The sequence below is a fragment of the Diabrotica undecimpunctata genome, chromosome 8, assembly GCF_040954645.1.
Source record: "Diabrotica undecimpunctata isolate CICGRU chromosome 8, icDiaUnde3, whole genome shotgun sequence".
NCBI lineage: Eukaryota > Metazoa > Arthropoda > Insecta > Coleoptera > Chrysomelidae > Diabrotica > Diabrotica undecimpunctata.
The window spans coordinates 54,576,688-54,594,785 of NC_092810.1; the positions used below are offsets into that span (position 1 = coordinate 54,576,688).

Below are 18,098 nucleotides of genomic sequence, written 5' to 3' on the forward strand. Positions count from 1 at the left end.
AGGTGTTTTCTTTCTGTCTGTTTATTTATTTTTATTTACTTTATTAATTCTTATAAAATTTATATTTGGCAAGAAAAGTCATGATAAATATTTTTCGTCTTCTTTCTCTAAAAGAATAAAGAAACTTCTTGATTTATTAAAAATAAAGAGAGTTATTTCTATATTTTATTATATATGACAAGCAGATTGAATGAAAAGTTGTACATATTCGTCACCAGCAAATTAAATAAGGTATTACCAAACAAATAATGTCGGTAAAGTTAGCACTTGAGTACTGTACTTCCTAGAAACAATGAGTATTGTAGTTTAAGTATGAAGCTAAAATATTTTTTGTGTTTTGGAAAAGGGTGAAGCAATAAAAAGCATTGTTGAACTGCATCAATAAATTAAATAAAAATCATGTATGAACTGGTTTTAATTATTAAATACATAATTTTTCCTGAAAAGCATAAAATTGATACTAAGTATCTAACAACCAGTAGGGTCTCAACTTCGGCAGGTAAGATGTATTTACGGTGGTTGAGTTTTTGGGATTGATCAATGTACCAATCAATAGTAATTAATTAGCAATAAAATATGCTGCCAAGATGGGCTCTGTAGTCTTATTCATTGCCAAGATATAGCTAGGGCTATGCTAGCTTTTCCTTGTGGTTAGTTTTTTGGCTAATATCTCGGTTTTCCCAGGGTGTGTTTTGAGCTAGGGGATGATAAGGTAGCTTTTGGGGATCGGATAATATACCAATCAAGAGCAATTAATTAACAATAAAATATGCTAGATGGGCCCTGTACTCCTTTTTTCCTTGCCAAGATATAGCAATGGCTGTGGTAGTCATAGCTACATTTTAGCTGGATACCTTTTTACAATTTTTAATGTAGAATAAATATTGCTAATGGACTTTATACATGACAATGACCAGAACTATCATTTGAGCTTGTCATGTGGACATGCTGTGATATACAGCTATGGAAAAAATGTATCGTTAGTATTACAAAATAAGCGTGATATAATATATATATATATATATATATATATATATATATATATATATATATATATATATTATAATAATCATATTTCTTCCTCTCCTTCTGATGGAAACCTGAATGTTTCCGATTGAATTTAACTTGTTTAAAATAACATGCCTGCATTGCCAGGTATAGACAAAACCTCAAGAACCTTCTCAAAAAAAAATAAATCCTTAAAACATTATCTATTTTAATTTCAGACTTAATTCAATATAAAGTATTAAAAATGACTGTTAGAAGAAAAACAATAAATACTCCCAACTATTTTACTAATGCAAAAACTAGTTTAACTCTGTCTTGCTATGAGAATACGCCAAAGCGAATTTAATGCCTGATTTCATTGATTCAAGATTGATGTGACAAAATGAGTGTTTCAGGTTCACAAAATTGTAAATTCGAGTCTACAATAATTATCATTTTATACGATAATTTTAACTTTGTCTGCAACATAAGATAGTATGTATTCATAGAATAGAATAGAATAGAAAAAAGCTTTATTCTCAGGATTCACAAGTTACACACAAATATAAATTGTCAATAGAGAGAATGGTGTCAATTACAATTTATAATGGTTGCTGTAACAACCTACACTTAACATAAAAGTAATATTAAAATATAAGGATAATAACAGTGACATTTAGATTCATATAAGTGCCCTCAGTCTCCCTGCAGGTCAACTTGAAGGTATTCTTCCACTTTGTAGGGTTCAAGGTCTATGAGCAACTGTTGAACACACTTTCTATATTTATTTATGTCAGTTTCTATTTTGATGCTGTAAGGTCGTTTATTAAAGAATTTAATACAGGCATATTCTGTGATTTTCTCAGATGCTGTTAGTCTATGTATTGGTATATTATAGTTTATGAGATTGTTTCGTGTATTAGTATTATGGTTTGTTATGTGTTTCAAGAATTTATGCCTATTTTTAAAAATGAAAAGTAGGCATTCATATATATATATATATATATATATATATATATATATATATATATATATATATATATATATATATATATATATATATATTTATATATATATATATATATATATATATATATATATATATATATATATATATATATATATGTTCCAGCCATTGTTACTATGTTTAGTTTTTGAAATTACCTCTACATGAATCCCTGTATTTCAAGTTAAGTAGAGTTCTGATTGCTCTTTTTTGTAATATAAAAACCTGTTCAGCGTTACCACTCCCCCCCCAGAAAACTATTCCAAATCGCATTACAGAATGAAAATTTGAAAAATATACAACTCGTTTACATTTTTCGTCCAAATAATTTGCTGTTATTCTGAAAGAGTAGCATAGATGCTAACCTGTTACAGATCTCATTTATATGCACTCCAAAATCTAAATTTTGGTCAATATGTACCCCCAGAAATTTTGTGTTTTGGTTTAGAGTAACCATTTGCGATTGAATTGAGACAGATTCTGGTAAGGTACTATTATTATTTTTAGTGACGAAACAGATATTTGTTTTTTCTCTGTTCAGTATGAGTTTATTCATATTGAGCCATCTCTGTGCTTTATCTAATCTATTATTAGCGATATTCAATAAATTATTCAAGGATGACCCTATAGTTAAAATGTTATGTGTCATCTGCAAATTTCACAATAAGAGTATTCTGATTGTTATCTGTAATGTCCAAAGCTAAATCATTTACATAAAAAACAAAGAGTAGAGGACCCATAATGAGTCCTTCATCAGAGAAGCAATTTCTTCCCTCATACTCCAATTTTACTTTCTGTTTTCTGTTTGATAGGTATGATTTTATCCAATTATAACCTGGCCCTCTAATGCCATATCTGTAAAGCTTTTCCATTAGTATTTTGTGATTTAAAGTATCAAATGCCTTTGATAAATCTAAAAATATGCCCATGGATATATATTTGTTTTCATAACCCTCATTTACCTTTGTTATAAAATCATAAATGGCAGTCTCTATAGATTTTCCCTTAAGGTACCCATGTTGTGCATGGCATAACAGTCCCTCACTATAGCAAAAACTGAGAAGCCTGACACACATGACTGTTTCAAAAACCTTAGAGAATGATGGTAAGAGGCTTATAGACGATAATTTTCTAGTAGAGTGGCATCACCTTTTTTATAAACTGGTTTTACTACAGCTACTTTTAAGTTGACTGGAAATATCCCATTTATGAAGGTATTGTTTATTATATGACATAATGGTATAGCTAGCTCATATGCACACAGTTTTATTATATTTGTAGGTATCCCATCATAACCTGAAGTGAATTTATTTTTCAATTTTCTAATTAATTCAATTATTTCATTTATAGTTACTGGCATTAGAAAAAATGAGTTTTTGTTAAACTGTATTTTGGTGCTGAATTCTATTTTTGGTATATTTTCTAAAAGATGTGTAGCAGCATTTAAAAAATATTCATTAAAATTATTACTGACCATGACTGGATCTCCTAGTATAGCTACATTATTATTGATACAATTTACCTGTGTGATTTCTTTAACGATTTTCCATAGACTTTTTGACTTGTTTTGACTATTATATATTTCTTCCACAATCCACAAGCAATTTATTATACTGACGTTTTGTTTGTTTGTACTCATCTTTGTAATGGTCACCTACTCTACTTAACATTAGCAAAAGGTCTAAGCGACTTTTATATTGATTTATTTCATTTGTATTATAGTATTTGATACATCTTCTATGTTTATTTATATTTTTTTCTGGAAAGCATTGGTCAAATAACAAAGAAATGGTTTTCATAAATACAACCCATTGCTTTTCTATATCCCAATTTGATACTGAAAAAAGCTCCTCCCAGTCTTCATCTTGGAGCATTTGCCTAAAATTTTCTTTACTGTGGGAATCAAAAATTCTTTTCCTAATTTTTATATTTTCTTTTTTGTTTACATTAATACTGAAAGTTATTTTTTGACCAAGATGATCAGAAATATGAGTATCTTATACTTCTGCTACATAAAGTTCACAGTTTGTAAAATGCTATCAATGCATGTCTTTGTAGCTCTACATATGCGAGTATATTCAGAAACTGATGGAAATATATTAAATGTTTGTAATAAATAGAGAAAGTCTGTTTTATCTTTAGTTTGACTCCTCAAATCTATATTAAAATAACCTGCAATAAAAACTAGAGTGCTCTCACCTGAAATATACATTAAAACATTTTCTAGAATATCTAAAAATTCCTGCACACAAGACTTTGGAGTATGATATATACAAAGAATTAAAATTTTGCAATTTAAAAAACACACTTCTACACATGAACATTCAAAAACATATGTTTTTGCCTTAGCACTTACATCTTTTCTTATCATCCATGATAAGCTTTCTTTTATATAGATTGCTGTGCCCCCATGTTCGCCTTCATCTCTACAGAAGGCAGAGACTAATTTGAAACCCATAACATTGTGATTTTGTAATTGGGTATTTGATTTCCAATGTTCACTTAAACAAACTGCGATGCACTCTTTATGTTGTAAGATTTCTTCTTGGATTGTATCCATACAATTTCCCACTGATTGAGCATTTTGATGGATGATACTGCTCTTTATAACTGAGGATCCTCCTATATTGGTGGCATCCTCTTTTTCATGAAAAACCTCGAGACTACTGCTCCGTTTGGCCAAGCCTCTCGTTTCCATGCTTCTCTACAATTGTCTTGTCTGATGGTAACTTTCATTGAGGCATAATATTCCGGGTGGGATGATGAATGCTCTTCACACTTTACGCCTGGGAAATTTGGCTCCAATAAGGCCTTCAGTTGCTCAGGTTTAGTTCCTGGAGTAAGCCTAGTGACATGAAATGATATAAATTTTGGAACTGCTTGAACCTGGGAAGTATTTTCATTTCAGCCCACCACAAAGCGACGGGTTCTGCGTTTGGCTACTTGCCACTCATTATTTTTATTTGGTGTGCATATGTGATTCCCTAATTGTTGGATATCTTGCATGTTATTTGTAATCTGTGCCTGCAAAACTGCACTGTTTACTTCTTGCTGAGTGAAAACTTTATTTTGAGGGTTATGTTTATGTACTTTATGAGAAGAGGAAGAGGAAGACGAGGATGGTAAGGTTTTAGGTTGTACTAACTTAGCTTTGTAACTATTATTTGCATCTATATTATCTGTAGTATCTACAACAGTTAAAGACTCTTTTGAGTTTACACTTACGATTCCGGCCATCATGGCAGTATTCACTCCTTTGTTTACAGTTTCATTTTTTTCCATAGTTTTAATCTTGTCTAGCAATAATTGATTATTTATGTGTAACACATTATTTTTGTCTCTTACTTCACCTAACAATTTCTGTAAATACTTGTTTTCCAATTCTAGTGAGTCAATTTTTTGATCGGCATTTCGTGGTAAACTAACCTCACTTTTACAGCAAATGATTTTATTTCCATTTTCTAGGATAATTTTGCCTTTTGCCCGTTCAGCACAACTTTTATGATAAATAGAAAAACATATTTTACAGACATACACTGCACACGATTTGTTACAGCATTTCATTACTACATTTTCTTTCAGTAAAGATGAGGAACCGTCATGATCGGCCGCCATGGCCGAAAACCATATACCATAATAGTAAAATATATTATAATTCTGTTAATGCTATGATCATCCTCTTTTAGATATTATCTTGAGTATCTCATCTAACAGTTAAAAAAAAAACATTTCTTGGGAGCTAAACATCAACATATGAAATCGTAGGCTTCCACGGCCAGAGTCAGAATTATAGTTTATTCGTCTTCCGGGTTTGGACCGTGTCATTGGTGAGTGACCCAAAAGTGGGTTCATCTCGACGTTTCGCTACAATTGTATGTAGCTTCTTCAGGAGAACAAAAAAGAAAAACAAGAGACAGGAAGATGGGTAGTTAGCTACGGTAGCTACGGTAACACAGTTGCGTTGAGTAACTGAGTTACCGTAGCTAACTACCCATCTTCCTGTCTCTTGTTTTTCTTTTTTGTTCTCCTGAAGAAGCTACATACAATTGTAGCGAAACGTCGAGATGAACCCACTTTTGGGTCACTCACAAATGACACGGTCCAAACCCGGAAGACGAATAAACTATAAAACATCAACATGTTAACTTGATACAAGCAAAATAAAATTTTGGAATGGGTTTTACCAAAATTTGTGCAATTAAATAAATTTTTCCAAAGCGATAAAGTAGTTATCATAAATTTGCACAGTGAAATGATCACAACATATAAAGATCATTTGATCAGATAAAAGGCATATATCGAGCACAGTTTAATTAAATCTTGCCCAAGTACTTTCGATCCCTAGATCATCTTCAGGGGCATTTCGTCAATTGTGGCCTATCCGGCAAGAACAAGATGTCATAAACATATAATTGTACATTACACTACACTACACATAGACAAACAAACACTTTAAAATAATTTAAGGAGGGCTACATTGCTTGAAGAAGTCGGAGACATTCTGTCTCCGACTTCTTCAAGCAATGTAGCCCTCCTTAAATTATTTTAAAGTGTTTGTTTGTCTATTTGTAGTGTAGTGTAATGTACAATTATATGTTTATGACATCTTGTTCTTGCCGGATAGGCCACAATTGACGAAATGCCCCTGAAGATGATCTAGGGATCGAAAGTACTTGGGCAAGATTTAATTAAACTGTGCTCGATATATGCCTTTTATCTGATCAAAGTTCATTTATTCGAGCATTCAACCTTATATTTATTTATATAAAGATCAATTGCTTACTTACATGGAACCACAATATTTTAGACAAACTAATGTTGAAACAAATGATCCACAAGATATTACAAAATTTGTCAACATTAACAACATGTATTGTGTCTAGGAATTTAAATATACATCAGTATATTTGCAAAAGAGTTCTCAACTGCAAGATGTTGAGTTCACATTAACTAAATAGTGCATATTTTTTATTTTTTGAGTTTTTTTCTCTTAAATAATTTGTTTATCTATTATATTTGTTTGTTTATTTGTCTTCGTTTTTTCTTTTACAAAAAATTAAATATATTATTTTTTCTACTTTGTCAATTTCTTGTTCAGTAGAATCCAAGTAAATATGATAATCTGTACTATAAAATACAATAATTTCAACAACAACATACATTTTTCTGACTTTGATGACATGGCAATGATGATAGTTTCAACTATAAATAAAGAACAATTAAACTTACTTTAATAGTAAAATTCAACATAAGACAATCTGGATATTCTTCTGCCAATCTATAAATCAAAGATCTCCATGTAGGGTGTTCTATTAATTGTGTTAACCAAGCGGGTGTTTCTCCTTCTTCTGTAAATATAGTGTCTGCCTTCTTAGGGTCAAAAGTTTTTAAAATCATTTCTTTCAAATGGTTTTCTACCATAGCTTGAACATCTGTTACTTTCACTCCTAAAATAATAAAATTATTGGCAAATAAAACTTAAGTTCTAACTTTCATAGTATAGGTACTACTTACCCCCAATTATAAGCCATTCTGCTATTAAATTTGCCATTTGTGCCACAGCAGTATAATTTTGTGATAATTCTTCAATAACTTGTAGTGGATTTCCTCCAGACTGAAAATAACGCTTTAACTGTGAAAAAATGCCTGGTTCCATAATATAATCTGGGGTTGAGAATTTCTCTGCACATTCTGCCAGAACTTGTTCTGGATTTTCTGGTTCATCCCCAGCATCAGACTAAAAGTAAAATATATTGAATTAATGAATGTACAGGATATGAAAAATAAGAGGCGAATAATAGACTCCTGTTTGATAGAAAGGGGTAATATAAGTAACAATATGTAAATATAATTGATTAAATTGAAAAATAACTTAAAATACAAGAAAATCATTTTTCTTTTACTTACATCATCGTGCCGATCACCACCATCCCAAGGCCTATCATCGTAATCTTCTTCCATATTTAATTTCTGCTATTCTTCTTTAGACTGAAGTGAATGTTAAAAACTAACAGAATAAATGCCTATGAATTTATTTCTTTACCAAACAGGTGAGACATTTTGTAAACGAGAAAATTCGGTAAAGCTAAGGGTAAAAGGAGACCATAATTACAAGCTGAAATTTGAACAAAGAAGTGACTCCAACTTATATTCGTTGCTACTACAGTGTCTAAGTAAACTTTAATAACAAATATATATTATATATGTTCTAAGTTCTAAATTCTAACCATAAAATTCACTATTTATTTACTTTGTTCTTTCTTATTTTCATGTCATTAAGTAATATGGACTAATTTAAGAGCGTATTCAGCAAATCTCCAAATTGTCGCTTTGTTCACTTTGGCACTGAGCGCCTCATATATTCATGATCATATTTACAATCCTTGGAAATAATTAATTCATTATTTACAAATTCATTTATTTTCATTATCATTTTCGCTTGTAGAAGCCTTTGAATAGAAGTTCTTTTTGAGATACTTCTTTTTTTTTGTTGAATGGGATGATTTATGTTTAATATTTTTTTTATTAGCAGGTTCATTTAAACTATCCTTACTTGTTTCAAAAATGTTGATTGGTTTTACGGGTTTTACAGAGGCTAAAGCAATCACTATATTAGAGTGTTTCAACTCTAGTTGTTCTTTGCTTAACTTATCTTTTTCAATTCTGTCCATGATTTGTAGGCAGTTGTTTGTAATTTTTTCTTTAATATTATGACTGCTATTGTTAGTGGTACCCAATTGCGATAATTCTGAAATGTCTGTTTATATTTCTGCTATATTGTAATTTTCCTCTGGTTTAGATAGATTTTTATCTTTCTTTAAATAAATTATTCTCTCAACAGTTTTATCACATATAAAGAGCATTAATTGGTTAATAGTTTTGTCTAATCTTTTTATTTTTTTTTCCTTCTAAATAATGATATTTAATTATTTTATGAAAGTTTTCCAAGTGCATATTTGTATTTACACAACCAATTCGGTGGCAATATGCCCATTGCTTAGTAATAAGTAAGTAATGTGTTTGAATGTATTTTCCAAAAACTTTTGTATCGTTATCTTGTAAAAGAGTTTAAACAAATTCATTGAATTTTAGATTAAAAATATCTACGTTTAGTAAGTTTTGAAAATATTTTAGGGTTTTGTAGAACCAAGACCTTTTCTCTTTATTTATTATTTTTAATCAATTTGACTGCCATGCTCTGTCTACGTGCCATGAACACAACAGTCTTTTTCTACGGATCCTATAACAAAGCACCAGGCATTAAAATAAGTTTCAGTTATATCTGACATGAAAACCTTAGAAGTAATTTTACCTGTTATTATTTCCAAAAAAAAAATGGCTACAGGAAAACCTCTTTTATCTTCATCCAAGACAAGCAAAGTCGTGAGTTCAAAATCATAACTATTTAAGCTATGAGTACCATCTTTTGTTACTAAAGTATTTCCAAAATCCAATAAAGTTTTTCTCTGAACATCGTTCATAATTATTAAACAAAAATCATTATTTTCAAAACCTATGTTCTCTTTCGCAGGAACTCCTAAAATAAGTTTAGGAGCAATTATATCCTTATCTCCCTTTGTAATCTGCAAATGTTGTATATCTTCACCATGTAAATAATGTGACTTGTAATATGTAATAAAACACTCATCCGATTCCTAATTTCTTTTTAAAATAATTTGGCTTACACATGACTTTTATAATTTACAAGATCCATGTGATTTCAATTTTCTTTTTCGTTTCATTTTTAAATCATGCTTCTCTTTCCTGTTTCTACATGTGAATGCCTACACTCATAATATTGTTTTTCAAATTTGTTTACAGATCTTTTTCTTTTAACAGTAGATTTGACATACTGAACTTTATTCAGAGTTGTACTTGCAAAAGCCATTGAGTGAAATCTAAAAAATTTAAACATTTAGAAGAAGATTCGTTAAAAAAAGATGATAATTATACATACTCATATGAGTTTTAAAATATAATTCTTCCACAACATTCTCGAAATTATGATTATCAACCAAATGTTTTCTCAAGTCATTATTAAATTTAAAGTTAACATTACAATCAACACATGAATACTTTGTATCATAGATATATGCAATATTCTTAGGTTCCTTATTATGTACAGTTCTGGAATGTTATATATATATATATATATATATATATATATATATATATATATATATATATATATATATATATATATCAATCGGTTTTAAAACGTCTTGCGACGTTGTCCAATGCCTAATTTCCATGACACTCTATTATCCCATTGGCCCTCTCTAAGATCTCTTGTGCTCATCGCCTTCGTTACTCCCTCTCTCCAAGATTTCTTGGGTCTTTCTCTCTTTCTGCGGTTTGGTGGTATACATTGCCTAATTTCCATGACACTCTATTATCCCATTGGCCCTCTCTAAGATCTCTTGTGCTCATCGCCTTCGTTACTCCCTCTCTCCAAGATTTCTTGGGTCTTTCTTTCTTTCTGCGGTTTGGTGGTATACATTGCATAATTAATTTTGGAAGTCTTGAGTTATCCATCCTCTGGACGTGTCCGTATCATATCAGCTGTTTTCTTTCTATGTCTGTTGTTAGAGAGCCGTCAACCCCTATTCGCTGTCTTATCTCATCATTACGTATTCTCTCTCTGCGTGACACTCCTACTGATCTTCTAAAAGCGTCCATTTCTACTGCCTCCAGTTTTCTTCTGTTGTTTTCGGTTATTCGCCAAGTTTCCGCTCCGTACAATAGACTGCTTTTAATAAGAGATTCGTAGATATTGTGTTTTCTTCTTTTTCCTATTTCATGACTCCACAGTACGCTGTTTAGACAACCTATTGTTTTTCTGGATTATGTTATTCTTCTCTTTATTTCTTTATCATCATCTTTCCCCGTTGTGTTAAAAACGATTGCTAGGTATGTGTAATGGTCGCAGGGCATGATGATTTCGTTATTTTCTAATGTGATGTTCGATAGTTCGGTACCTATTGGTAGGTATTTTGTTTTCTTTGTATTAATTTCTAGTCCCCACTTTCTATATTCTTCTTGTAATTTCCTTACCATGTACTCCAGATCACCTTTATCGTTTGCTATAACAACCTGGTCATCAGCAAACTGCAATGTATACAAGCAAATCTCTCCAAGGTCTACGCCCATGCCTCTGCATTTTCGTTTCCACTCTTTTAATGCATCTGCTACATATATTTTAAACAAGGTCGGTGATACACAACACCCCTGACGTAGACCTTTATTAACCAGGAAGTTTTGCGATAGTCTGTTTCCATTTTTTATTTGTGATGTTGACCCTTCATACAAATTTCTTAAGGCTTTTATTAAGATGACACTAATATTCGTCTGTCGTAACACGTTCCAGAGTTTGTTTACAGGAACTGTATCGTACGCCTTCTGCAAGTCAATAAACATGAGGTGGGTTTCTTAATTTGTGCTTAATTTTTTTTCTATTAGTTGTTTGAGGCAGAAGATATTATCAGTACAGCTTCTTTCTGTTCGAAAACCGGATTGTTCTTCTTCCTCTTGGTCTTTGTATTCCTTCTCAATGCGGTCTCTAATTATTCGTCTATACAAACGGCTGAATGTACTAGTGACTGATATCCCTCTATAGTTTTCACATTTAAGCTTATCTCCTTTCTTATGGATCGACGAAATATAAGCAATTTTCCACTCGTCGGGTACGGACGAACCATTTATAAATTGGTTTATGCCGGTTTCAAACAATTTTTGTGATCCACATTTTATTAGTTTGGCTGGGATATCCCCTGGTCCTGGAGACCTACCGTTTTTCTGTCACTTGTATTGTTATATATTCTCCTTCAATATTAATCTCTGTTGGTGATTGAGTTAAGTATTCGTCCCTATTTTTTGTCAGTAGTTCCTCATAGTACTTTTCCCATTTTTGTGTGGATATTAATTGAATGTTTGTGCTCTTCCTTTCGTTAGTTCTTATTTTACTGAGGAACATCCATGTTTCTGTACATTTTCTGCCTCCCAGGTAGGTTTTAATTTCATGGCACTTCTTATCCCACATTTCTTTTTTTGCTTTTACTGTTGTTCTTCTTGTTATTCCTTTGAGTTCCAGGTATTCATCTCTATCTTTTTGTTGTTTACCGCTTAGCCATCTGATATACGCTTGCTTTTTCTCTTCTACGAGTGCTTCTATTTCTTTGTTCCACCATAGTTTTTCACTTTGTCTTTGAGTGTTAGAGCCGAGTGCTTCTTCTGCAGCTTTTGTAACGCTAACGACTACGTTTTTATATAACTCCTCTACTGTTGATGTTTCAGTTATATTCATTAGTTTGCCATCCAGTCTTTGTTGATATAGTATTCTTGTACTCTCTTGGGTCAAACTATCCAAAGTATAACTTCTTTTTTCCAAAGGTTCTTCTTGTTGGGGTTGACAATTTGTTTGATTATGTGTTATTTTACATCTAAGTGGACAGGTTACTTTTGATTTTATGATATAATGATCTGAACCACTTGTTATTCCTCTGTATGCTCTTGTGTCCTGTACTTGGACAGAGAATTGATTTTAGATTTCTTGTAGTTTGGGTCTAGGTGTACTTGTGCACATCTCTATGTTTAAAAAATCCATTGGTTATTTTTAATTGATGGTTTTTACATATTTCAATTAGCCTCGCACCATTATCATTCTGGTTTATTTCTCCGTAGGGACCTACCACCTTATTATCTACTTTACGACCTACTCTACCGTTCAGGTCTCCCATAACTACCAATTCTCTTCTATTTCCAATTTTCGTAATTTCGTCGTTAACTTTAGCAAAGAACTCATCTTTGTTTGTGTAAGTTTCATCATCACTGATTGCATAAATCCCAAGTATCGTAATAGGTGTTTCTTTCATCGTTATGTTTACTTTTATTATATTTTCGTCTATTGCTTCAAAGTCAGTGATTTTATGTTTATGTTTTTTATGTATTAAAACGGATACTCCTCTTTTCACTCTCTCGTGTTTTGAAACTCCGCTGAATATATGTACATCATTGTTTACTTTTTCTATACCTATTCCGTTCTTCTTTGTTTCGGTTAAGACAACTGTATCCATATCTAGTTTTTTATATTTCTTCAGTTATTTCTTCCATCTTTCCGCTGATACTCTGCACATTCCAGGTGCCAATGTTTATAATCCTTTTCCGTCGCCGAAGTCCTTTTTTATTTAATCCGTTCGAGATTCCGAGGCAATCTTTAGGCTTTTTGGTATTTTTCTAATTTTTACAAGTGACAGGGAACCGGACTGACGTCTTAACCCCCTACCTGGAGGACCGGGTAATTTGTAATCAAGGTTTTCTTCCTTTAGACTAGTTGTCTTCCAGGACTATAGAGACTAGTCTTCCCCTTACTCGGTTCTTTCGCTTTCGGGACCATTGAATTTCTCTCGTCCACTCCGAGCAAATCTCGTTTGCTCCGTCCACCGTTGACCTTCGACTGTAATCCTAGGCAGGAGCCCTTACAGGGTACTGTCATCTGGGCCAGATGAACCCTGGTTTTTTTACGAGGTTGTTACCCCTACCCCATCCTCCTTTATCCGGGCTTGGGACCGGTAACATATCAGCTGAACTACTCAATTTACCCAGCCGTCATGCAGGCGGAGTTAATAATAATGATAATGACGACTCAGTAGGAAAGATCATTCATCAAGAGATAGCTATCAAACTGGGACTTCTTCAAACAAACCATCTTCCATATTATCAATACGTTCCTGAGAGTATACTTGAGAATGACAACTACAAGCTATACTGGGACCGCACTGTGCTCACAGATCAAACAGTGGCACATAATAGACCTCATACTTGGATCTCATACATAATGGATCTCATACTTGTTAATAAACTAAAGAGACAAACAACATTAATTGATGTGGCGATACCCAACAACAATAATCTTCGTGTTAAACGGAACGAAAAAATCGCATAATACAGGGATCTGGAAATTCAAATCCGAAGACAGTGGAGAATGGAAAGTACCCAGACAATACCTATTATTCTCTCTACTACTGGAGTCATTCCAAAGAACCTCCTAGGAAACATAAAAAAGCTAGGTCTGAATGAACATCTCTACAAGACCATGCAGAAAGCTGTACTACTGTCAACGTCCAGATGTGTACGAAAATTTCTGGGAGATACTCCAGCATACCAAGTCACCTAGGGCTCGATAACACGGAAAGAGTCCCACCAGAGCCCAATCCTTTTGATACCGTAGGTATCTGGGATGAGTGAATTTTCCCCTTAGAGGGAGTGTGAGCCGTATGGCTAAATCTGGATGATAATGATAAGTTAATGATAATGTTTATTCAGATTGTATTGAAAGGAAAAAGTTTTCCCGCACTCAAAACAAAATACTGGCATTTTAAACTATTAGATGCCAAGTACAAAATAAGAACAAGAAATATTTTAATCGTCGACAGCGTTACTTACTTCACAAAAATAGGTTGTTTACAAATGAATCTGATGAATTCGCGCGAACAGATTATTCGACCAGCGAATTTGAATTTATATCTTTGACTTGACATTTTGAGGATATGCGTAGATTATGGATTATTGTACTCCTATCAGAGAACTACGATAGTTCTCTGCTCCTATCCTAATCGACCTAATCAGAGAACTACGAACACAATGTAATGACAATAATATAAATTCTTTTTATCTTTCTAATGCTCTCTTGTAATGATTCGTAATACTTTTTTGATTATTTTTTAAGGTTATTACATTTTTATATTTATAGAAATATACTCGTACAATACTTCTTGGTTTTTTATTCGTTTTAGTCGAATATCGTTTACTCCGATATTCGACTTTAAAGGAAAAATGTAATTTTAAAAGGTTTCCAAGACATTAACAATCGATTTGAACATAAAGTTTCTTGTTGTAGATCTCAAACATTTGTCACCCAAAGAGAATTGGAATTTTCAGAGTTTGTGAAATTTCCGTGGCAGTTACAATGGCTTTGTTATTTTTCGATTATATTACGAAGGATAATTTATTAGGAAATTCCACGACGAACAAATCATATCTTGTATCGACACAAGGCAAAAAGAATCGGTGTAATATTGGTCTATCAATGCCAACATCAGAATTACTTTGCGTTGTGCGATGTATTTGCAACCTTTTGTAAATCAAAAATAATTACACCATTAAGAATGTCAACAAAAGCCGGCCCTGCATGTAACTATTTTTTCAGTACAATATTTCATATTTATTGAAAGTCAACATAAATGCTCAATTTTATTTAAGAATTTATATTGTGTGATATGCCCACTGACTATTACTTTTCTGTTGTTTAACTGCATGGTTTAATCACAGTTTAACCAAAGAATATTAACGTTGGAATGGAGTATTCTGTGGTTTAACTGTCATGTGCTGTCATTGGCGGCTTGCGCTTGCCCACGAAACTTCAAAGGAGTGTCGCTTCGCTCATAGATAAAGAATATTGGCTTCGCTTCTTCTCTGTGTTGAACTGAAAAACCGAACACATGGGTTGTTCTCTGCTGAAGGTGTGTTCTGTGTTCGTAGTTCTCTGACCTAATAGGAGCTCCTAAAATAGCTCTAGCTCCTATAAATATCTCTGCCATATTGTTTTCGGTAAATGCATAAATTTTACAAATTTTAAAACATTCCTAAAACGTTTTTGACAAGTTTAGTATAAATCAAATCGTACTAAAGAAAACATTAAAATTTGAGGGTTTTCTAGTCACTAAAAATTGTGAATTTTAAGGCCTACCTTTTTTAGTAAATAACGACCCACCTATTAATTTGTTAGCTATGGAATTTAAAGTTGAAATTAAGGAAAATTTTGTTAAATATGATGTAGTGAGTCCTCCCTTATCTACATCAACAGATCTTGAGGTTATGAAGAATGAACTAGATGAAGATAACTCGGGTAAGACAAACAATAAGAATTAATACACTAAACAATGTGATCTAATTCCTATTTTTTTATTAGTTATGGAAATAAAAACTGGAATTAAGAATGAGTCCCTTGAGGGTGACCAACAATATATAGAAAGTCAGCTAACCACCTCTCTAAATCTGGAAAACTTAAAGAATGAACTAGAAGAAGACTCAGGTAAGGAAAATATTAAAAATGTATAGGTAGAATTGGTAGAACTTACAATGAAGTAAACAACTTTTTTTTATTAGCTGTGGAAATAAAAACTGAAATTAAGAAAGAATCCCTTGAGGGTGACCAACAGTATATAGAGAGTCAGCCATCCACCTCTCTAGATCTGGAAAACTTGAAGAATGAACCAGAGGAAGACTCAGGTGAGAAAATATTAAAAATGTGTAGGTAGAACTTACAATGAAGTACACAACTTCTAATGTATAATGATATATATTTAAATTTTTTTAGAAAATTAAAATTATCCAAATGATTTAAAAATTTAAGAACGTTTTTGGTCTTATCAGACCTCATCAGTAATATCCTAAAAGTAAGTATTTCCATGTTAATATAATTAATACAAAGAGGTAAAATGTTGATTGTTAAACTGAAAAAAATGTGGTAAATCTTATATAAAATAGAAAATAAAATATTAATAATGATTTAAAAACTAATATTGAAACTAACCACAAAGTAGGGTCTAATAACCCTCAGGTTATATATTGCATTTGTTAAATTTTAAAATTGATGTGACAAGAGATCAATGTTAAGATAACATACTGATCCCTACTCAAAACAAGAACATATATGTCCTGAGGAAGATGCCAGCCAACTGATTGTAAGGCAGGTGAGATAGTTTATTACTATCAACTAACAATAGTAACAACTAAAGTAAACTCAATTGTAATTAGTTTCACTCCCTGATCTTACATTTAGTTGGCTGGTATCTTAGGACACACATCAACTTTTTGCCACATCAATTTTACAATTTAATAAACTCAGTATGTAATCTAAGAGTTATTGTAGCTAGTTTCAATTACTAATGATTTAAGTATTTACCACATTTTTTCGGTTTAACAGTCAACATTTTACCAATTTGTAATAATTATATCAACATGGAAATACTTGCTTTTAGGTTTTCACTGAGGATGATCTGATAAGACCAAAAATATTCTGAAATATTTAATCTGTTTGGATAATTTTAATTTTATAAAAATGTTTAACTGTGTACCGTTATACATTAGTTGTTTACTTAATTGTAAGCTTTTTAAACAATGGTATACAACCACTGGGATTTTTCCTTTTGTTAGTTATTATAGCTTTCATTCAATCTATAATTAATTTTCAGTACTACTGTGTTGTGTTTGTTAATTTGTCTCAGTATGATGTTTTACTTGATTATTTTCATGGCTCTTGACCCTATTGAAGTTATTGGGTAAGTGGGATTAGTGGGAAATAAAAAAAAATCAGAAGGCAAACTCACAAATGCTGTCTTTAATCGTTTTGACATAAGGTAACTTGCCATCAGTGTGGTGTTGTATTCTGATAAATGTTGTATCTGTTAGAGAGGTTTGTGCTTGTATTATTAAGAGAAAAAATATTTAGGCACCTTAAACACAGAAGGCTAATATGATTATACATATTGTTTATATTTTATTTATTTAACTATACTTCACATTACAAATAGGTAAACTATATACAAAAAAGAATTTGTTTTATATTATGTGATGAAAATATACATGAGGCCCAGAATATGAGAGATGTGAGAGCAAAGATACAGGTAGTGGGTAGACACTTTTCTATGATCCCCATAGAGCATCAGTTGACCCTGTCTGTGATTTACTCTCAACTTCTCACTGAGAGAAACATGTCCTATCCCTCCCTGATGAAGGACACCAGCGATCATCAGTACCAGCTCAAGACACAGAGGAAATGATCCTGGATCAACTTAAAAATTACTGCAATGGGGAAGGCAATGAATAGAAATGTGCTCAGACACCAAGATTAGGCAGAAGACAAGCACACAGGGCTTCTCAGGCTGTTATCCATCAAAAAGTATGAAAATAGGCACATGGAACATGAGAAGTATCTATGAGCCCAGTAAGAAACCAAACACCATGCATGAAAAGATAAGGCTAAATATACTAATTCTTGGGATAAGTTAGATGTGCTGGCCGGGGACTGGTAAATGTAGCATAGATG

General features: G+C 32.1%; 3 protein-coding genes across 7 annotated transcripts in view; 1 reads left to right on the forward strand and 2 right to left on the reverse strand.

The window, feature by feature from the left end:
- The window catches only part of TH1 (negative elongation factor complex member TH1), a 35,756-nt gene extending 27,572 nt beyond the window's left edge, over positions 1-8,184 (reverse strand). For both annotated transcript variants that reach the window (XR_011951608.1, XM_072540287.1), the window contains exons 1-3: positions 7,901-8,184; positions 7,508-7,730; positions 7,223-7,440 (exon numbers count right to left, since the gene is read on the reverse strand). Coding sequence is in view for 1 of the 2 variants with exons in the window: in XM_072540287.1 (XP_072396388.1) it covers positions 7,223-7,440; positions 7,508-7,730; positions 7,901-7,954 (495 nt within the window). In the remaining variant the exon portion in view is untranslated. The remainder of the gene's footprint in view (positions 1-7,222; positions 7,441-7,507; positions 7,731-7,900) is intronic.
- The window catches only part of LOC140447566 (uncharacterized), a 39,871-nt gene continuing 26,026 nt past the window's right edge, over positions 4,254-18,098 (forward strand). Inside the window, exons 1-3 of one of the 4 annotated variants that reach the window (XM_072540285.1) lie at positions 15,539-15,896; positions 15,960-16,082; positions 16,157-16,279. In XM_072540285.1, the coding sequence (XP_072396386.1) occupies positions 15,779-15,896; positions 15,960-16,082; positions 16,157-16,279 (364 nt within the window). In that variant the 5' untranslated portion in view covers positions 15,539-15,778. Of the gene's footprint in view, positions 5,116-15,538; positions 15,897-15,959; positions 16,083-16,156; positions 16,280-18,098 lie in introns of those variants that run through there. The other 3 variants (XM_072540281.1, XM_072540286.1, XM_072540282.1) reach the window with 3 other exon arrangements.
- On the reverse strand, positions 11,778-13,065 carry LOC140448829 (uncharacterized). The gene is made up of 2 exons (XM_072541948.1): positions 12,566-13,065; positions 11,778-12,432 (listed from the first exon to the last, which is right to left on the reverse strand). The coding sequence occupies exons 1-2, from the start codon at positions 13,063-13,065 to the stop codon at positions 11,778-11,780; spliced, it is 1,155 nt and encodes a 384-aa protein (XP_072398049.1).